We start from the raw sequence: 22,018 nt of genomic DNA, 5'->3' as shown, positions 1-22,018 counted from the left end.
TTATTTTCATCATTGTGTCAAGAGATATAGTACTAAAACACTTGAGTGTCTCTCTTGATCCTAGGTCCTGGCAGAGTTGTGCAGACTCAGGACAACTGAGCTTTGGAGGAATATACAGATTTAAAGAGGAGTCCGTAATTTCCCTTCCTCCAAAGCTCAGTTGTCAGCACATTCAACTATGTAAAGAAAAATATTTAATAAGAATATTTCATTCATTCAGATCTTGGATGTGTTATTTTAGTGTTCCCTTTATTTTTTTGAGCAGTGTATTTTGTAATGCTCGGTTTCTAGTGAAAACCACTCAAAAACGAAACTGAAAGTAAACGCATTTTATTTGGTTTGAGTTTCACTTTATTGCAGCGATGCGACCAACGACCAACTGCTACTTTTGGTAAATTATACTTTTGGCATACACTTATATTGGTTATAAAAAAAGTTAAATAGTTAATTGACTTTGTATGTAGTAATAGGCTATACTTTACGTAGCAACCCATCCAAACGCGCGCCCAATACAAAGCAGATTTGTCTAAATAGATTATAATTTACTCAGCAGCCGATCCAAACGTGCACCCAAAACAGCGCAGATTGTTACGGTGCATGGCCTTTTCTTGTGAAGCAAGCCTATGTATTTGGGAACATGCAGTGTAACTATTTAGCTTTGCTCTATGTGAAATTGTTTGAGATTACGTTTAATCTATAACTAGATTATAACACAATCAAACTGACATTTATGTTATTGTAAAATGTAGCCTAAGCTTGTACAGCTGATGGAAGCAGAGGAAGATGTCCAGAGTGTATTAACACAGGAGACCCATGAGCTGGCAGACATTCTGGGCTATCAAGATGATGCAGTTCTCTCCAAACTCTATAAAATGATGGACAGCAGAGCGCGGGAACGGCTCGTGCGCGCTGCCAGTCACAGAGAACGCATCCTGGAGATGTTGGGTTACTTCAGCACAGCAGACCCTGCTATGTGCCGCCAATTTCTTCAAATGGTCTGCATGCACTGCGACATGCCAATGCGCCTGGAATCTCGGCTGATGTCTGTGACCGGATCTGTGACTAGTGAGTAAGACATTGTGGTGCCTGCCCATACTGACCATCCAGAATATCCACACTATAGCCTAGTTATTCAGTTATGGGGAAGATGTTGATATCAGAGTGGGGTTTCCTTTCCATTTCCATCCCTCAAATGTTGACACCCAACAATAAACAATAAACACCCCACTGACAATGCAGTAACTCTGTGAACAGAGTTAGGCTTAGTTTGAACCCATATTGGAAGTTTGATTTGTTTGACTGTGCAGGTGATCCTTGGCCTACACTGGCAAGAGAGGCCCTTTCCCTCTGTGATCTAGGTAATCAATCCATAATTACGTTTTACTGCAGCAGTTTAGTCAGTTTTTACCCTCTTTTTCCATAATAATTTAAGGGGATACGAAGTGTTTAATTTTTTGTGTAAGATGACACCTCTGTGTGATATTCAGGCAAGAAATGGGTCGAAGGTCCAACAGCAGATAACACACTAAAAACAGCATTAATATAGTTAAATGCGTATGGAAAATAGTGGTTTTGTCTCAGACATAGCTGTTTTTAGATTGGTAATTTAGTCTAGCCAGCTATCTAAACTTGTACTAATGTGTACTAATGGCCAATACTGATGGGCATGCAGGGCACGTGCACAGGGACCCTGACCTCCGGGGGGACCCCATTGATTTTGTTAGTAATTTTATTAGCCAAATCTCGCTTAGGGGCCCCCAAAAGGCCCTGGAGAAGGGTGTCTTATGCAATGCTTATGCAATTCTGTTTAACCACTGCGCTTCTTCATATTTTCTTGGGTTTCCCCTATATGTCCATTATTGGGTTCTCTCCATTTTGTTTTCTTCTCAGAAGAAGTAATTGAAAACAGCAGCCATACCCTGGTTGATGAGTCTATAGCATTTCAAGGTTGGTGTGTAAAACGCCCACGAATAGGTAAGTACCAGTCTTTTCATGACATCCAATTTTGGGGGGGGCACATCTCAGTAAGATTTCTTACTGAGATGAGTTTCAATTTTAAAGGACTTTCATACTGTGTGAGCTACCTCTGTAATCTGAAATGTATCTTTGTCTTCACTTTATGAAAGTTGTTTGATTCGCAATTAGTACACAGTCACAAAATATATTTTGTAAACAAAGTCATGAACAGCCTCATAAACGTGTAGTCATGTAGCTTTGTTCAGGTCATGAGCATGTTTTGTGTTATTTTATAAGATGTTCTTTGTATGTCCAGACCACGTAGAAAACTACAAAGCTGCTGTGAGGAGATTTCTACTGCAGAGGTGGGAGAGGGTGATGCAGGGTGTGGTGAAGGAGGTTCGTCTGGAAGAGGCCTGGGTCAGTCTGCGCCACAGAACCCATGTTATACCCAGAGACAGGGCTGATGGAGCTCTGAGCCCCTCAGAGCTTCCACAGGGGGACGAGGAGGGGACTGTGGAAGACAGGGTGACTGTTCACTCCCTCCTGGGTTCGGAAGCCCAGGTCACACTGCTGTTAGGCCAGGCAGGGTCAGGGAAGACACTACTGATGCACTGCCTTGGCCAGAAATGGACACAGGACGCCTCTCCCTCCTTTCACCTACTGATCCTGCTAGAGTTCCGCCAGCTCAACCTCGTGGCTCGGCCGCTCTCTCTGAAGGAGCTGCTCTTTCGCTTCTTCCTCCCACCAGAGGGTGGGGAGGAGGAGTGTACCGCTGTACTTGACTTCATCCTTGAAAACCCTGAGAAAATATGCTTGATCTTTGATGGCTACGATGAGTTTCACACTAAAATAACCCACTCAGGGAAACTGAGCAGCTCATTTGACCCACTGTGCCCACTCCCCATGGCAGAGCTGATCTCAGGCCTGTGCAGTCGCAGAATCCTCCCAGGATGCACTCTGTTGATTACCTGTAGGCCTCGGGATGTGACAGACTTGGAGAGCTCTGTGGACTGCATTGGGGAGCTGCTAGGTTTCAACCAGCGCAGTGTGAAAGAATATGCTGAACAGTACTTCCAGGACAAGGGTCTGAATCTGAAGGAGAAGGCAGTGAGTCATCTACTGGCCAACCACCACCTCCTCACCATGTGTTACCTGCCAGCCCTCTGCCATATCTGCTGTGTGTGCCTGGACCACATATTCTCCAGTGGTGGGTCTGAGCTTTTACCCCAGCTTCCAAACACCCTCACCCAGGTCTACCTCCAGATCCTCTGTGCCTTTCTGAGCCGATGCCCAGGGAGCAGCACACCCCTGTTGCAGAGTCACAGGGCAGAGGTCACACTGCTGGGCCGCCTGGCCATGAGGGGCCTGGAGGGGAGCAAGATCGTGTTCTTGTCTGAAGAGGTTCCACCAGACCTGGTGGACTTCGCCACTAAGGCTGGTCTCCTCTCACAGGTGGACTTGACCCATGAGGATGGATCTAAAGGCCAGGGCTACACATTCATGCACCTCACCATGCAAGAGTTTCTGGGCGCGCTACACATCATGACCAGCGAGGACATCACAGAGGCCCAGCTCAGGAAGAAGTTCAACCTCAAGACCCGCTGGACCATGAAATCAAACCCCAAGACGGTTTTCACTGACTCCCTCCATCTGTATGTTTGTGGGCTTGCTGCACCAGCCTGCTTCTCTTACCTGCTTCAGCTTGTTCAGGGAGTGGGGGCTGTGGCGTGGGTGAAGAAACGCCTGGCACTAGTTCGCAAGTTGCTCCGAAGCCTGGCAATGAGCACCAACCTGACTGGGCCCAAGGTGGTGGAGCTGTGCCACTGTGTCCAGGAGACCCAGGATGCCCAACTGGCCAGGGAGATGGTGGGGTCGCGACCCTGCTTCGAACTAAGGAACATCACATTGAACCCGGTTGATCTGGATGCCCTGGCCTTTGTCGTCTCTTCTGCTGGAGTGGGCATTGGGTTGGACTTTGGAGCCTGTTCTATGGAGCTGGAGTGTCTCGATATTCTACCCAGCTGCCAGCACATCGACTTTCTAATGTGAGTTCATGACTCATTTATATATTCTGTACTAAACAAGGATAATCCTGCATGAAATTAATTTCCTCTTTTTTTAACCATCCCTCAGTTTTCGAAGCCGTAAGTATGATGACAGATTTGCAGATAAACTTTCTTGCATCCTTCCCAGACTACCAACCCTGAAAAGATTTGAGTGAGTCCTTCACTGAGTCACTCAGTTTTCAAATGATCAACTTTCAACGTTGTTTGTTTGTGTGTGGATGTATACGCGAATTGTCAAAGTGTGACGTGAATAATTCTGCTCCTCTTCCCCAGGTTTATCTGTGGTAACCTCACTGATGTGGGAGCTGCCAAACTTGCCAGAGCCCTGGAGAGCTGTCCACAGATCACAGAGCTCAAGTAAATTATTATTTACTTACCGTAACAACCAAAGATTATTACCACCATCAAGATTTTATAAACCCTTTTATCAGGATCTAACCAAACGTGGTTAAAGATACAGTACCTTATTTGCCATGAAAGTACAGTTGGTCTGATTCGGTATCGAACACGTTTTGCATTGTATAAAGTGATTTGTGTTGTCTGTCTGACAGTTTCAGTGACAACAGCCTAACAGACAGAGGAGTCAGGGAGATCGCTGACATCTTTCCCAAGCTGCCCAGTCTGGCCTCTGTCTCGTGAGTTTATTGTTTCCTTGACTGGATAATTTGCGTTGCATGATCCTAGCCATCTATTTATATTACAAGTGTCTCTTATTTCTACATTTCAGCAAGCTTGCACTTTAGTAATGTGGCCTATGTGTTTTGTATGTTTTCAGGTTGGGGAAGAATGGCTGCTCTCTGGAGAGTATCTACATCCTTCTAGAGAAGATCACTTCCAGTCCCTCCATCCAGGGACTCTATGCTGAGTGAGTTCAAACAATAGACATTGCCAGTGTTTACAAATAGACCCTCCAGTTGTAATCTGCATACTTCAGAAAGTATTCACACCCCTTGACGTTTTCCACATTTTGTTGTTACAAGGTGGGATTAAAAGGGATATAATTGTGTGAGTTTTTCTGGGTAAGTGTCTAAGAGCTTTGCACACCTGGATTGTAGAACATTTGCATATTATTATTTTTTAAATTCTTAAAGTTCTGTCAAATTGGTTGTTGATCATTGTTAGACAAGTCTTGCTTTAGATTTTCAAGCTTATTTTAGTCAAAACTGTAACTAGGCCACTCGGCGACATTCAATGTCATCTCGGTAAGCAACTCCAGTAAGCAGCGTAGTCTAGTGGTTAGAGCGTTGGACTAGTAACCGGAAGGTTGCGAGTTCAAACCCCTGAGCTGACAAGGTACAAATCTGTCGTTCTGCCCCTGAACAGGCAGTTAACCCACTGTTCCTAGGCCGTCATTGAAAATAAGAATGTGTTCTTAACTGACTTGCCTGGTTAAATAAAGGTAAAATAAAAAAATAAAAAATGTAAATATATTTGGCCTTGTGTTTTAGGTTATTGTTCTGCTGAAAGGTGAATTTGTCTCCCAGTGTCTGTTGGAAAGCAGATTTAACCAGGTTTTCCTTTAGGATTTTGCCAGTGCTTAGCTATATTACGTTCCTTTTTATCCTAAAATAAACTCCCTTGCCGATGACAAGCATACCCATAACATGATACAGCCATTACCATGCTTGAAAATATGAAGAGTGGTACTTCGTGACGTGTTGGACTTTCCCCAAACATAACGCTTTGTATTCAGGACATACATTTTTTTGTTTTGCTTTAGTGCCTTATTGCAACCAGGATGCATGTTTTTTAATATTTTTATTCTGTTCAAGTTTTCTTCTTTTCACTCTGTCATTTAGGTTAATATTGTGGAATAACTGCAATGTTTTTGATCCTATAAGGGCACAAGGTGAGACCCAAATGCAGACACAGGAGGCAGATGGTTGAGCTCCGATATTTATTACACCAAAAGGGTAGGCAAAAGGCAGGTCGGGGACAGGCGAGAGTTCATAAACCAGGTCAGAGTCCAAACAGTACCAGGGGATAGACAGACTCGAGGTCAGGACAGGCAGGGGTTCAGTGAGCAGGTCCAAGTCCAAACAGTACAAGGGGATAGGCAGGCTCGAGGTCAGAACAGCCAGAGTGGTCAGGCAGGCGGATTCGGCGTCAGGACAGGCACGGGTCAAAACCAGGAGGGCTAGGAAAAAACAGACTGGGAAAAATAGGAGCTAGGAGAAGTGCTGGTTGACCTGGCAAAACAAGACGAACTGACACAGAGAGACAGGAAACACAGATAAATACACCGGGGACTAATGGGGAAAACAGTAGACACATGGAGGTGGGTGGAGACAATCACCAAGACAGGTGAAACAGATCAGGGTGTGACAAATCCATACAAATGTTTTTCCTATCACAGCCATTAAGCTCTGTAACTGTTTTAAAGTCACCATTGGCCTCATGGTTAAATCGCTGAGCGGTTTCCTTCCTTTCCTGCAACTGAGTTAGGAAGGACGCCTGCATCTTTGTAGTGACTGGGTATATTGAGACACCATCCAAAGTGTAAGGTAAAAATAATGGTGAAGTTTTTTAATATCTACCAATAGGTGTCCTTCTTTGCGAGGCATTGGAAAAACCTCCCTGGTCTTTGTGGTTGAATCTGTGTATGAAATTCACTGCTCTACTTAGGGACCGAACAGATATTTATATGTGTGGGGTACAGAGATGAGGTAGTGATTCAAAAATAATTTTAAACACTATTATTGCACACAGAGTGAGTCCATGCAACTTTACTCCTGAACTTATTTAGGCTTACCATAACAAAGGGGTTGAATACTTATTGACTCAAGACATTTCAGCTTTTCATTTCATATTAATTTGTAAACATTTTTAAAATAATCATTCCACTTTGGCATTATGGGCTATTGTGTGTAGGTCAGTGAAACAAAATCTCAATGTAATATATTTTAAACTTAGGCTGTAACACAAGAAAATGTGGAAAAGGTCAAGGGTGTGAATACTTTCTGAAGACGCTGTAACTGAAAAAACAAATACTGGGGATGTAAACTACGTTTTTCTCTGTCTTTGCAGAGGAATGAAGGACGTCAGTGTCCTATTTGTCCCAAGCGTAGACATGAAATGGTGAGTTTCAATTAGTTTTAATGAGGTGAAATAAAAGAATATGCAACTTTCATTTATTTTTTGGTGTTTGGTGTACCAACAGGCCCATGAAAATCAAGCTCATGTTTCATAGCTCTTTGAGAAAATGTTGCTTTTATTTCCTTGTTTTTCTATGCTACATTTATGGAAATCTGTACTGTATCAATCAACCTGACCCCTTTTCTCTGCCTTTCTAATTGTCTCAAGTTCTAAGGATAAAACTGGACTGACTGTCAGGTATGATATTCTGAATGTTGTTCTTATACAGAACCCAGGCTTTTATAAATGTATATTTCAATTGAGCATCTGAATTCCTTGAGTAACATTGCTGTTGTTTTTTTTCCTGTCTCTTTTATGTGTCATCCAGCCTGTTGAACTGCAGATTCACTACTGACCAGATGAACAGACTGTGTCAGTTGCTAGCGAGATGTCCTGGTCTCTCTGTCCTGGAGTAAGTGAATATGTACCCAGTGTCCTTGAACAAGTCAGATCAGACTGTGGGTAAAGACACAAAATAAGTTAAGACAATCTGACTTTCTGTTTGGCTTTATGTTGTAACCCCTGCAGTCTCTCAGGAGGCGACATCAAGGCTGATACTCTCAAGGCCCTGACTGACTCTCTACAGGAGCTGAACATCTCCAAACAGATTGTGTAAGACTGATCATTCATTTCAAGTGTTCAACTTTTGCTAAAGTCATGATCTTGTGCCTGTCCAATATTTTATATATATATATATATATATATATATATATATATATGAACCCAGTCATGTAGCCTAATACGGTTATTGGTTGTGTCTTTACAGTCTGAATGAGATTCCCATATCTGTTGATGGGTTGATGGTTCTGACCAGTTTCCTGTCTGTATGTCCTGATGTGGTTCAAGTGGACATCAGGTATGTTGTGCATAACACCCCTTCATTTCTTAGATCGACCCAATATAGACTGCATCCCTTTTATTGTGTGTAAACTACAACCACACTAAAACCAGCACATTACCTCATCACTTCCTGGTGGCGTCACACTTCAGAGGGTGTCTCTGTCTTGTGGCTTGTGATAGGCCCAAACCAGACGTTATAAACAAGCAATCAATTACGATACTGTGGTGCCTTTTATAATGTACAACTTCGATGATCATGATTTTTTAGAATGCTCTGAAAATGTTACCTTAACACTGACTGATGTGCATTTCCCCCATGTTTCCTCATGACAGCCTGCAGGACCCTGTGCGTGTGTCTATACTTTTTGCTGGGGGGATAGAGAAACAACATCCTGAGATGTCTAAGAAACTTCGGTATGTACAATATAGAAATTGTTATATACTGTATTCACTGTGTATAACAATATGGATAATGGTTATAAAGTTATACGATATTGTCTCTTCTTTTCATCCTCGTTTCTCATTAACCCCTCTGTGTACAGTCTGATTGGCTGTGCTCTTCTTCCCCCTCACTTGGACCATCTGTGTGAGAATCTGACGGACTGCTCTGCTCTGACTCTGCTGGAGTAAGTGCTCTGAGTTGTGAAAAGAGAGTTAGGTTGTGAAAAGTTTTAGAGAGTTGGTTTGTGAAAAGTTTAAGGTAGTTGGGTTGTGAAAAGTTTCTCTGTTTGTGTCTGTTTACCCCCACCTGTTCTTTGGCTTTCTCAGTCTTTCCAACAATTCTCTGGGAAACAAAGGTCTAAAGAAGTTGTTAGACCTCTTACCTCAGCTTAACAATATCCAGGAAATCAAGTAAGAATTTCTTAGAACTTACCTTTCCTCCCTTTCGTTTGCTTTAGCTTTTTTTGTTCAAATCTATTTCTGGCCATAAAACCAGTGCTTGTACCCTCTATTTGGTGTAGTGTCAGTGAGAATGCAGTCAGCATGGAAGGGGTGGTGCTGCTAGCTGACACGCTCTGCTCACACAGAAACATGAGCGAAGTGAATATCAGGTATTCACTTCCCCTATTTCTCTTTCTTTCTTTCTCTCTCTTTATCTATTTAGACACAGAGATATATACTGTAGATATCTACCCACTGGGCACACACAGGTTGAATCAACATTGTTTCCATATCATTTTAATGAAATTACGTTGAACCAATGTGGAATAGACATTGATTTGACATCTGTTCCCAGTGGATATCTATCTATCTATACATCAATCAATCAATATATCTACAGTGGGGCAAAAAAGTATTTAGTCAGCCACCAATTGTGCAATTTCTCCCACTTAAAAAGATGAGAGAGGCCTGTAATTTTCATCATAGGTACACTTCAACTATGACAGACAAAATTAGGGAAAAAAATCCAGAAAATCACATTGTAGGATTTTTAATTAATGTTTTTGCAAATTATGGTGGAAAATAAGTATTTGGTCAATAACAAAAGTTTATCTCAATACTTTGTTATATACCCTTTGTTTACAATGACAGAGGTCAAACGTTTTCTGGAAGTCTTCACAAGGTTTTCACACACTGTTGCTGGTATTTTGGCCCATTCCTCCATGCAGATCTCCTCTAGAGCAGTGATGTTTTGGGGCTGTCGCTGGGCAACACGGACTTTCAACTCCCTCCAAAGATTTTCTATGGGGTTGAGATCTGGAGACTGGCTAGGCCACTCCAGGACATTGAAATGCTTCTTACGAAGCCACTCCTTCGTTGCCCGGGTGGTGTGTTTGGGATCATTGTCATGCTGAAAGACCCAGCCACGTTTCATCTTCAATGCCCTTGCTGATGGAAGGAGGTTTTCATTCAAAATCTCACGATACATGGCCCCATTCATTCTTTCCTTTACAGTCATCCTGGTCCCTTTGCAGAAAAACAGCCCCAAAGCATGATGTTTCCACCCCCATGCTTCACAGTAGGTATGGTGTTCTTTGGATGCAACTCAGCACTCTTTGTCCTCCAAACACGACGAGTTGGGTTTTTACCAAAAAGTTATATTTTGGTTTCATCTGACCATATGACATTCTCCCAATCTTCTTCTGGATCATCCAAATGCTCTCTAGCAAACTTCAGATGGGCCTGGACATGTACTGACTTAAGCAGGGGGACACGTCTGGCACTGCAGGATTTGAGTCCCTGGCGGCGTAGTGTGTTATTGATGGTAGGCTTTGTTACTTTGGTCCCAGCTCTCTGCAGGTCATTCACTAGGTCACCCCCGTGTGGTTCTGGGATTTTTGCTCACCGTTCTTGTGATCATTTTGACCCCACGGAGTGAGATCTTGCGTGGAGCCCCAGATCGAGGGAGATTATCAGTGGTCTTGTATGTCTTCCATTTCCTAATAATTGCTCCCACAGTTGATTTCATCAAACCATGCTGCTTACCTATTGCAGATTCAGTCTTCCCAGCCTGGTGCAGGTCTACAATTTTGTTTCTGGTGTCCTTTGACAGCTCTTTGGTCTTGGCCATAGTGGAGTTTGGAGTGTAACTGTTTGAGGTTGTGGACAGGTGTCTTTTATACTGATAACAAGTTCAAACAGGTGTCATTAATACAGGTAGCGAGTGGAGGACAGAGGAGCCTCTTAAAGAAGAAGTTACAGGTCTGTGAGAGCCAGAAATCTTGCTTGTTTGTTGGTGACCACATACTTATTTTCCACCATAATTTGCAAATAAATTCATTAAATATCCTACAATGTGATTTTTCTGGATTTTTTTTTCTAATTTTATCTGTCATAGTTGAAGTGTACCTATGATGAAAATTACAGGCCTCTCTCATCTTTTTAAGTGGGAGAACTTGCACAATTGGTGGCTGACTAAATACTTTTTTTGCCCCACTGTATCAACAGTATATATATATCTGTAGTATATATCTATATACAGTATATATCTTGTATGTCTGTCTGTCTGTGTCTCTCTATCTGTCTATATCCTTATCCTCTCTCTTGTGTAAAATGGGCATGGTAAAAAGTTATTGAAATCATATTATGTTTGATTAGTATTTTTTCTTTTTATACAAATGTTAAATTTATCAGTCATGGGGGGAAGAAGCTGTTCCTGAAATTCCATTCCAGTAAAAGGTAATAAAGTTGTTTCTATCAGTATACCAATTCTGTATCTCATTTCGATGGTGTAGTCCAAATAACAACTCACTGAATCACTTTCATTTTAGAATACAATCAGAAGCACTCAGGACCTCACCAGATATGGAACAGGATAAGAAACTCAGGTAGGACACTTTTAGGACAAGTTTTAGACAGAAGTCTTAACATGCAAATTACTTTCTGAATTGCTGTTGTCCATTTAATATCCCATTCACTTTACCCTGCAATATAATCCCAAGCTTGTGTTTTTTTTTTTTTAGTCTAACTCACAGTGATATCCAGCCCACTGACATGACCAGGCTGTGTAGAAGACTGGTACAGTGTCCCGGCCTACTGAAGCTAGAGTGAGTTCTTATTTTACCTCTAATGATGTCTATGTTCTGTCTCTGTCTTTCATGGTTAACTATAATATACTGTATTGTGCAATATCGATGTATAGTTTCTATGTTCTACTCCCTCCTTCTTCTTAGTGTGTTACATGTATGATATTTTCCTCCTTCTCAATCCTCTAAAACCATTCTGCCGGTCTGTTTCAGTTTCTCCCATGGATCCCTGAAGGACGATGCCATTGAAAATCTATTGAATATCCTGCCTAAGATGACATCTCTTCAGCTGCTCAAGTGAGAATTCTTCACCCTGATCAGTAAATATAATCTCAGGGCCACAACACCAGTAAGGTGTTCATTTCTCGTCATTCTCTTCCGCCCCTCTTCCCTGCCTCCCCACAGTATGAGCCATGTCCAGATGTCTACAGACGGAGTGTTGTTATTGGTCAGATCTCTGATAGACTGTCAGCGTGTCAGAGCTGTGGAACTCAGGTATGTACGGCTCATCATTCATTCATTCATTCATGTGGTTCATACATTTGGGTTTATATGCACAGTATGAACTGTGTTGATGTAAATGACCTTACATTTTGATGTACTTCTAAGGCCCCAAGGAGACGCGTTCATCAAGTTTGTCAACGTGAAAGCAGAACAAGCAACTTGCAGGTGAATGCGGTTTATCTGCTCATACTGTTCCCATGTATAGAAATGTTATATTACATTACAGAAAATAAGGTTTTAGGTTAATTAAGCTGTATTTAATCAGTCACATATAGTTATTCCTCTCTAACCTGGTTAAACCCTGACCTCATGTCTGTCTGTCTCTCTGCCACCTCTGCAGACTCACCCAGTACACACTGAGCAGTGGGGATGTGGAGAAACTCTCTGGGATCCTGGAGCAGTGTCCTCATTTGTCTGACCTGGAGTGAGTGTCCCTGTCCCTTTCCCTAATATACATCCCTGTCCCTGGGTCACTGCACACATTTTTGCAAAAATAGCCGTGCTTATAAATGATGTACTCGCAACTACTGCACTGTATTCCCATAAATACCTTACACTACTAGAGTATATGCCTCAACCAATGGTCAAACTGTGTTTTCCCTCACTGAACATTTTAGGGTGTATTTTGTGGCTGTTTTTCAACCAACCTTTCTCATAATGGATAATAACCCATTATTTTCAACGGTGCAGTTTATCCAGTAACCTCCTGAGAGACGAGGGAGTGAAGAGCTTTGTGGATTCTCTGCCAAGGCTGCGGATTGCCAGCTCAGTGAAGTAAGACTCATTGCAACACCCTTCCTTCCTTCAGTCCATACAGTGAACTCCATTACCACTAGTGCTGGTCTGCCTCCCTGAGTGCTAGCAGATGCACCTGTTCTAGCTTTATGGAGGTTAGTTGTGCTTGCTTGTACAGCTGTATGTGTTTCTCTCTGCAGTCTTAATGATAACAGACTGACCCAGATGGGGGCGCTCTACCTGGTGAACTCAGTGATGACCTGTGAGAAGGTGGCTGCAGTTGAAGTCAGGTAAAATTCTATTCAACAATACCATGTTGGCAAACTGAACATTTACTTGTCTAGACCCCCATATATATAGTATGAAAGTCTGTGTCACTTTTTATGTCTGTCTGTAGTTTGGGAACTGAGGAGAGGTCGCTCATCCGCTTTGAACAGGACAGTGACTGTGGCAAAACTCTGAGGTAGGACAACAAGTCTACTACTTTCTACTCATAAAATCAGTTAGAGCAGTCACAGAAACACCATAGTGTACACTCATTTAGCTAGTGGAACAGGAAGCATTGTTTATTTTGCTGCCAGAAAAATAAAACTCATATCGAAACTGAAAGGATTGCTTGTATAAATGATATCAAACCTCTTCCATATGACTCATGGGCATGACCTCTATCTCTTCAGTCTTTCACCTTCTCATTCTCTCTCTACTTCATGTTTCCTGGACCCTGCAGTCTGAGAGAGTGTCATTTTGGGGCTGACCATCTGCAGAGACTAGCAGAGATTCTGACACGCTGTGCTGCTCAGTTGGTCAAGCTGAGGTGAGAATGGGACTGGGAGAATTGCTTTACCCAAGGTTATTATAGTAAATGAAATCGAAAACAAATCATGAACAAACTATTTAGTCAACTGAAATGAAATAATTAACAAATCGGTTTGAATAAATAAAACTATACTGAAGCTATTACATTTGACTCTAAAATGAACTAAAATAGAAACATCATGAATTATGCTCAGTGTTATTTTTTCTTCAACTTTGGGCAAAACAATCTAATGAGGTTTTCAAGACCTTGGTGGGTTTTTGCAACCAGGAGGTAAATGCAAAGAGGAGATAGCAATGTTTCAAATAGGCCTAGCTTGTGAATCACAATCACTAGCTAACACTAGCTAACAGGGGAAAAAAGTGGCTAGTTAGCTAATTTGATTCTTCTAACATGTACTACTAAAGTTAAAAAGCATTGTATTGGTGTAAACATCGGCGAGAGTTTCCGTCCAACATATTTTTTACTCCAGTATTCCTTTTAAATCCAAGTCACATTGATATTGACTTTAATTTAAACCTAACCTAACCTATGACCTTACCCATCACCTTATGTATTAGCCTACTGCCCTCCAGTTGCAAGAGGTAAAATCCTAAACCCCACCGCATAAAATTACACAACACAAATGGCTCCAAGCCTCCCACACATGCTTTCTGTCCTTAACATTATAACTAAAACTAATTAATATAAAAATGAAATATAACTATAACTAAAGAAAAAATAGCAAAATTAGGTCTGAAAATGACCTAAAACTAAACTGAATTTCAAATAATAATTGAAAAACCAATAGAAATGAACTCAAATTAAAAAACACAAAACTATAATAACCTTGGCTTGATCTTTGCGATAATTAACCTGCAGCTCGTCAAATTTGATACCACTGAAATTGACAAAATTACAGAAGTGCAGTGTCTGACAATATGAGGAGAGGATAATGTGATTCTGGGTAATGATGCAGGGTGAGGAACAGTGTTTTCTGTCTTGTATGTAGGTTATTCTGTAACACCCTGCAGAGAGAAGGCCTACTGGCTCTGCAGAACAGCCTGACAACCCTGTCCTCATTACGCACCCTGGAGTGAGCCACACAAATGTACAGTTGAAGTCGGAAGTTTACATACACTTAGGTTGGAGTCATTAAAACTTGTTTTTCAATCACTCCACAAATTGTTAACAAACTATAGTTTTGGCAATTCAGTTAGGACATCTACTTTGTGCATGACACAAGTAATTTTTCCAACAAAAGTTTACAGACCGATTATTTCACTTAAAATTCACCTTACATACACTAAGTTGACTGTGCCTTTAAACAACTTGGAAAATTCCAGAAAATGATGTCATGACTTTAGAAGCTTCTGATAGGGTAATTGACATAATTTGAGTTATTTGAAGGTGTACCTGTGGATGTATTACAAGGCCGACCTTCAAACTCAGTGCCTCTTTGCTTGACATGATGGGAAAATCAAATAGAAATCAGCCAAGACCTCAGTGTAGCCCTCCACAAGTCTGGTTCATCCTTGGAAGCATTTTCCAAACGCCCTTATGGTACCACGTTCATCTGTACAAACAATTCTACGCAAGTATAAACACCATGGGACCACGCAGCCGTCATACCGCTCAGGAAGGAGACACGTTCTGTCTCCTAGAGATGAACGTACTTTGGTGCAAAAAGTGCAAATCAATCCCAGAACAACAGAAAAGGACCTTGTGAAGATGCTGGAGAACCAGATACAAAAATATCTATATCCACAGTAAAATAAGTCCTATATTGACTTAACCTGAAAGGCTGCTCATCAAGGAAGAAGCCGCTGCTCCAAACCCGCCATAAAAAAAAGTCAGACTACAGTTTGCAACTGCACATGGGGACAAAAATCGCTCTTTTTGACCATAATGACCATTGTTATGTTTGGAGGAAAAAGGGGGAGGCTTGCAAGCCGAAGAGCACCATCCCAACCGTGAAGCACGAGGGTGGGGGTGCTTTGCTGCAGGAGGGTCTGGTGCACTTCACAAAATAGATGTCATCATGAGGATGGACGATTATGTGGATATATTGAAGCAACATCTCAAGACATCAGTCAGGAAATTAAAGCTTGGTCGCAAATGGGTCTTCCAGATGGACAATGACCCCAAGCATACTTCCAAAGTTGTGGCAAAATGGCTTGAGGACAACAAAGTCAAGGTATTGGAATGGCCATCAAAAAGCCCTGACCTCAATCCTATAGAACATTTGTGGGCAGAACTGAAAAAGCATGTGTGAGCAAGGAGTCCTACAAACCTGACTCAGTTACACCAGCTCTGTCAGGAGGAATGGGCCAAAATTCACCCAACTTATTGCGGGAAGCTTGTGGAAGGCTACCTGAAATGTTTGACACAAGTTAAACAATTTAAAGGCATTGCTACCAAATACTAATTGAGTGTATGTTAACTTCTGACACCCTGGGAATGTGATGAAAAAAATGAAAGCTGAAATAAATAATTCTCTCTACTATTATTCTGACAGTTCACATTCTTAAAATAAAGTGGTGATCCTAACTGACCTAAGACAGGGAATTTTTACTCTGATTAAAATGTCAGGAATTGTGAAAAATTGAGTTTAAATGTATTTGGCTAAGGTGTATGTAACCTTCCGACTTCAACTGTACACACCAAGTTATTGAATGCAAAATGAGTGCCTTTTTTACTCTGATTTACTTAAGGATAAGAAACAACGGACTGAGTGTTCAGGTGATTGAAGACTTGGTGAAGCAGCTGAGGTGTGGTCACGTCCAACACTATATCAGGTGAGGAGGAGGATATGGGAATGGCATGTGGTGTCTGTGTATTTGTGTGTGGGATTTCTTGCATGAGTGTGTAATGCCTCGGAGTTTAGTCTCTGTATTAATTTCCCATCAGTATTGAGGAGCCATGGATCACAGCAGAAGCAGCTGTAAACCTGCTCTCCTGCTGCTTGAACCTGAACCCCAATATACGCACTATCGGGTGAGAATTCATTGTTTTTATTTAACTAGGCATGCCAGTTAAGAACAAATTGTTATTTACAATGGTGGCCTACTCCGTCCAAACTCCGCCAATCGCTGCGCCAACCAACGTTGGCATTCGGGCATTCATGTTGGCATTAGGTCATGTTTAAGTATAGGAAAATAGAACATGACATGCATAATGGATGTGTGAACTTGTTTTGCAGGGTCAATAATTCCACTGTACACATTACTTTGGAAGAATGCCAAAATCCCACTGCTACCAGGTAAAGCTGAAAGACAATTACGTTGTCTATTTCCAAAATATTTTTTTAGATGCGAACATAAAGATAACACACACTTTCCGTTTTGACTGAGTTGCCTTTATTTGAGTTTCAGTGGTGGCACTTCTACAGACATGTCTGGCTCTCTGTCTACCATGACCATAAGGTGAAAGCATCTTCCTCTATTCTTCTTACATCAACAGGAATGTGTATGAGCTGGCTCAGAACTGGTTACTTCATTTGAGCTCTCCCTATCATATGCTCCTGCCTCTTGTGTCTTTCAGCCTGGTAGACTGTGCAGTGCAAGGGCACCACCTAGTGTCTCTGCAGACTGTGTTCCAGAGGTGTGTTCTGCTACAGGAACTAGAGTAAGTATCTGTGAGAAACAGACCTGGCAATACTTCGGACGTAGTGAAAATGATTCTAATGTCTAATTTAGTTTTAAGTTATACATATTTCTTATTTTCCTCTTTAGTTTGTCATACAACAGCATTGGTAGAGTGGGAGCAGAGTTCCTCTGCTCTGTCCTACCATCCTTAGCTAGTCTGAGGAAACTCAGGTAAGGCTGAAGATATGGATTTTGGGGGTTGGAAAGGCTTTACAGGGTTTTGATGACCGAGGATGACTATCTTAGGCTACACATAAAAAAAACATGTATTTAATTTTTTCCTAGTCTTGAAACAAAAGAAACCTCTGAAGATGTGGTATTGCTCCTTGCCGAGGGGTTGTTGCAGGCTAAAAGCATTGAGAGCTTGAAGTAAGTGATTGTCATTCATCCCCTATGCCTACTTTTTATTTTTCGTTCCTGACCCTGACCTGTCACCACTCTCTCCTGTCTCCCTCAGTTTGTCTGGTCATATGATTACTGACAGAGAAGCTGTAGCTCTGACCAGAGCACTCCAAAACCTTCCTCATCTCAGAACAATCAAGTAAGAACTCTTGTATTCTTGTATTCAACCACCTGGCCAGTGATACAACAATACTAATGCTGTGCCCTCTGTCCCCTAGTCTGTCCCTCTGCTATGGTTGGACACCAGCAGGGGCCTTGGAGCTGGTGAGAGGGCTGGGACGGTGCCTCTCTCTGGAAGGGATCAGGTAAATTATTGTTGTTGTTGTTGTTGTTGTTGTTGTTGTTGTTGTTGTTGTTGTTGTTATTATTATTATTAAGGGCATGAGTTAAATATCTGTATCCTGTCCACAGCCTTGACTCTGTACAGCTGGATGAGGAGAGCACAGTGTGCCTGGCCCAAGGTCTCCATGCTATGACCTCCTTGAAGAGGCTGAAGTGAGTAGAGCTTCCTGACTGAGAATGTAGTGGGCTTTGCTGTGCCTGAGACAGATTTGGTGTAGAGTGTTATCTTTACCAATGATATGTGATCCGTCCCGTAGTCTGAATAATAAAGTTACCATGGTGACTGGATCCCCATGGGTGGGGGCCACTCTGGTCCTGCTGGCCTCTCTGGAGGGACTCAGAGGGATGGAGGAGCTAGAGTGAGTAGAACCACGATAACACAAATGTCAAGTAGTATCTCACTTCTGCATGGACTAGACATCACGTTTGATGTGGTATTGTCAATGTGTGTCTGGCCTGCAGGTTGGAGGGGATGCGGATTTCAGATAATGGAGTGGAGGAGCTTATCAAACACCTGCCCACCTGGACAGGCCTGAGGAAGATCAGGTAGGGATTATTGGACTGGAGGAATGGATGGGGAATGGCCCTGGACAAAAAATAGACTGCATCATTAATGTGTCAAATGAAGCTAAGATATGCATCAGGAATCTGTCACATGACCTGATCTTAGAACGTGTCAAAGTGTCAGCTAATATTCCAATGAGCTTCAACATTGGTGTGTGTGGGATTTAGGCAGACAGTTGTAGATGTATCATCAGAAAGGTATAAAGCTGGTTCAAAGTGCTGATCTATTTGTTATTGCAACGTCATTATATAATTATGTTTTCTCCATCACAAAGTCCAGCTTATTCTACTTCCTGAACTGTTGCAGAGGAAACATACTACTGTAACACTATGAGATATGATATGAAATGGACACATTTTCCTCTCAATGATTAGAAGATGGAGAATGTTGGTCCATATCTCTATAGACTATATAAAACACACCACCAGCCTCTTTCCTTTTTTGTGTCTCAGCCTGTCAGGGAACTGCATCAGTGACCAAGCAGGAGAGAGGCTGGTCCAGGCCCTGACAACCTGCACAGCACTGGAGGAGCTCAAGTAAGGCCAAGCCCGAACTATCAATCCAAAGTGCCCTATTTCCACTGGGCTTTCACAATGACCAAAATAACATTTTGAATTTTGACTGCAAACAATGCACCGTCTGACCTATGACTTTATATCCCAGTCTGTCAAGGAATAATCTCAGCATTGCCTGTGCTGCCAAGATGGGACAAGTTCTTCCCACTCTCACTCACTTCAGGGTTCTAGAGTAAGTCTATTACCACCAGTTTTTGTGTGTGGTTTGGGTCATGATACATGTATTTATTGATTCTATGCCATGTAACTGCAACCCTAACCCTTGTTTATGGTCATGGTTGTGATTTTGTGAAAAGTCTCTCAGAGAACGAGATTGGTACAAAAGGATCTGTCAGTATCTCCAAAGCCTTGATCTCCATGAAGTATTTGACAAAGATACAGTAAGATATATATCTATGTGTAATCCGCTATAATACTGTGTATTCCCTGCCCAAGAGACAAGCTTTTAATGTATTTAATGTACTAGTTGTCTTCCAGCTTGACCTCCATAGGGACTTCAGAGCTTGCTGGTCTGGCTGACAGCCTGGCTCACTGTGTCTGTGCAGAGGATGTCAGGTAAGGGAAATCCAGACAGCACAGAGCAATATTCATCATGATCCGAATATTCACGACTGATTTGACCATGTTTCCTCGCTCCGTTTTTCACTCCCTGTCCATTTTGTCAGTTTTGCGTGGAATGATTGTGGAGATGATGTCGCAGTGAAGCTTGCCGAGGTTTTACCACAATGCCAGAAGCTAAGGAGACTTGAGTGAGTGCTAAGTGTACGCTTTTACATTTTACACATGTTTTCAAAGGATTTTATAATCAGATGTGTTTTTTTATGTCTTTGATTTTAGTCTAGAGTCTAACAGTATCAGCACTATTGGAGCAGAGGCACTTGCCAGAAGCTTACAGTCTTGTCCATCAGTTGAAGTGATCAGGTAAACATCTTGGAGTTTTTTGTTGGTAAACTGTCAATTGTATAGATGTATTATACTGACTATTAATTTGGAAACTGCCTTTATTGTGTGCAATGCCATTTTTACAAATGTCCTCTCCCTGTGTTTGACCAGACTGTGGAGGAATTTTATTTCTACCAGCGATGCCCAGAAACTGAGACAGAGGGAGAAGAGGCTCAACTTCTCCTCCACATAGTCTAAGATCTAATCTCACTCATTCAGTGTGTCAGCAGAACAGTAAACTTGCACTTTTATTTTGGTTTTATGCACTTAAAGTTGATTTTGTTTACATGTCATCAAATTCAAACAAACAATAATATCATCCAGGAGGAGGAGGAACAGTGAACCTTTATTCCAACCCTGGTAAGAGGATATAAGAGACAAATCTCCCTTTATACATCTTCCTTCCTCTTCCTGGACAATCAGCTCATAGTCTCTTTCCACTCTCGTATTTATTTCTGGATTGATTTTGAAGCAGGAATATATTGATTGTTTGTGTTTTGCTAAAAACAAATGTCCACCTCAGGTAGAAAGTGTGAGCAAATGACAAACTAATAACTCAAGTTTATGCTTCAGGTGTTCCTGCTCTCTATCTTGGTTTGTAAAACTTGAACTATTTATGTGATGTTGATCTCTCCCCATATGTTAACTAAGCATTGAGGTAGAGTTGAAATATTGTTTTTCTGATGGAAACCACTGCTTGGTGTGATTTATTTCTTACACTTTAGTTCTCTTGCACTGCTGGATTCTAATGTCACTGCTCATGGTTCACTGTTATGTTATTAGATGTATTTCTGCTCATCTGCTAATTTATTTCTTATTCCTCACACTTGTTTTTGTAATGTTCATGTTTTAATCTCACGTGCACTTTGGTCTAATAACGTGTGAGACGTCTTTTTCATATTTCATGTAAATATTGATTTTCTTTATCTGAACATACCTCTAGATGGCAATACACAACAGGAGGTTATATTGTGCATCAGTAGGGGAAATAAACTGGGTGCCTTCATTTGAAATGTTTACAGAGTGTATTCTTTTTTTGTCTTGTTAATCTGACAAAATAACCCGAACTGACCAGAGAATTTTTACCTGAATCCGAATGGACCCAATGACAACTGGACCCGACCCATATCCTAGACCAGACTGGACCCGAGTGACAGAAATTGTTTTATCAGCCAAGTTGCTCTTCTGGTTAACGAATAGTTCATTTCTTTATATGTTGGCTAAGCCTTCTATAAAGTCAATAAGTTCACCTTATTAGTGTGAAATAAATATGCTATAGGCTATGCAGAGCCAGGTCCACTCAGTTCAATCAGCTGCAGTTACATAAACCCAGGACTTGATGACAAACAGGACCTGACCCAATAGAAAAGTTAAGACTTATGGACCTGGACAATTGACTGTAGCTGTCTTAAGATGAATGCACCAACTAAGTTGCTCTAGATAAGAGCATCTGCTAAATGTTTTACATACAGATCCCATATTACGGTGTTGAATTATAAAATATTGATGTCACAAATGAATCGTTTGTGCAGTTCTTTGTTAAAAATTTCTTTTTTTGTTTGATACATTTGACTGTGTAAAACATAGCAGTACTAATTTATCTGCGAGTGAGATTGATATATATTATCAGGACTCCGGATAAGACCCAGATACAGACAGTTCGAATCCCAGATGTTTATCACAAAACGGGGCAGGCGAACGACTGGTCAAGGGACGGTCAACACGCTGGTAGGCTTTACAAGACGAACTGGCAATAGACACAGAAAACACAGGTATACATGCACAGGGGATTTTGGGGGAAATGGGCGACACCTGGTGGGGGGTGGAGACAATCACAAGAAGGGTGAAACGGATCAGGGTGTGACATTTTTAGCGTTTTGCAAAAAAACATTTGTCTCTGAAATGAAACCATCAAGTGATCGATTTTAAACAAATACTGTCATTGAACATGCCAATGATTAGATAGTGAAAAAACGAATCTCTTCCATGAATTCTTTAAACAATAAAAACAGAAAACATTTCTGAAAATGGATACATTATAGCGTT

General features: G+C 41.5%; 1 protein-coding gene and 1 long non-coding RNA gene across 3 annotated transcripts; one reads left to right on the top strand and one right to left on the bottom strand.

The window, feature by feature from the left end:
- Positions 1-313: 313 nt before the first annotated feature.
- On the top strand, positions 314-20,989 carry nlrc5 (NLR family, CARD domain containing 5). 2 transcript variants are annotated; one of them, XM_020456185.2, is made up of 48 exons: positions 314-391; positions 750-1,065; positions 1,308-1,358; positions 1,891-1,974; positions 2,273-4,004; positions 4,093-4,176; positions 4,299-4,382; positions 4,577-4,660; positions 4,801-4,890; positions 7,053-7,103; positions 7,329-7,358; positions 7,489-7,572; positions 7,689-7,772; positions 7,927-8,016; positions 8,334-8,414; positions 8,543-8,626; positions 8,769-8,852; positions 8,963-9,052; positions 11,076-11,120; positions 11,213-11,269; positions 11,405-11,488; positions 11,681-11,764; positions 11,873-11,962; positions 12,077-12,136; positions 12,312-12,395; positions 12,662-12,745; positions 12,907-12,996; positions 13,104-13,169; positions 13,434-13,520; positions 16,214-16,297; positions 16,410-16,496; positions 16,702-16,761; positions 16,874-16,924; positions 17,043-17,126; positions 17,234-17,317; positions 17,432-17,515; positions 17,604-17,687; positions 17,767-17,853; positions 17,960-18,043; positions 18,148-18,249; positions 18,353-18,436; positions 18,908-18,991; positions 19,119-19,202; positions 19,327-19,410; positions 19,508-19,585; positions 19,696-19,779; positions 19,868-19,951; positions 20,084-20,989. In XM_020456185.2, the coding sequence occupies exons 2-48, from the start codon at positions 768-770 to the stop codon at positions 20,163-20,165; spliced, it is 5,571 nt and encodes a 1,856-aa protein (XP_020311774.1). In that variant the 5' UTR covers positions 314-391; positions 750-767; the 3' UTR covers positions 20,166-20,989. The 2 variants fall into 2 exon arrangements, with proteins under 2 accessions (XP_020311774.1, XP_031657729.1); XM_031801869.1 differs by lacking the exon at positions 1,308-1,358.
- LOC116356347 (uncharacterized) lies at positions 5,904-8,978 on the bottom strand. Its single transcript, XR_004204859.1, has 3 exons — positions 8,120-8,978; positions 7,517-7,616; positions 5,904-6,232 (listed from the first exon to the last, which is right to left on the bottom strand). It is a non-coding gene; the product is annotated as an uncharacterized LOC116356347 (long non-coding RNA).
- Positions 20,990-22,018: the final 1,029 nt, after the last annotated feature.

The sequence above is a fragment of the Oncorhynchus kisutch genome, linkage group LG22 (assembly GCF_002021735.2).
Source record: "Oncorhynchus kisutch isolate 150728-3 linkage group LG22, Okis_V2, whole genome shotgun sequence".
Classification (NCBI taxonomy): Eukaryota; Metazoa; Chordata; class Actinopteri; order Salmoniformes; family Salmonidae; genus Oncorhynchus; species Oncorhynchus kisutch.
Note: the sequence above shows the minus strand (reverse complement) of the source record. Positions and strands in the feature narration are given on the sequence as shown.

What these genes read in the sequence shown, in the direction of transcription:
- nlrc5 (XM_020456185.2), top strand. Translation starts at nt 768, where the DNA reads ATGGAAGCAGAGGAAGATGTCCAGAGTGTATTAACACAGGAGACCCAT. An exon ending in CCTCATTTGTCTGACCTGGA is followed by an intron (nt 12,396 to 12,661) that starts GTGAGTGTCCCT and finishes TCAACGGTGCAG; the next exon opens with TTTATCCAGTAACCTCCTGA. An exon ending in CGGATTGCCAGCTCAGTGAA is followed by an intron (nt 12,746 to 12,906) that starts GTAAGACTCATT and finishes TTCTCTCTGCAG; the next exon opens with TCTTAATGATAACAGACTGA.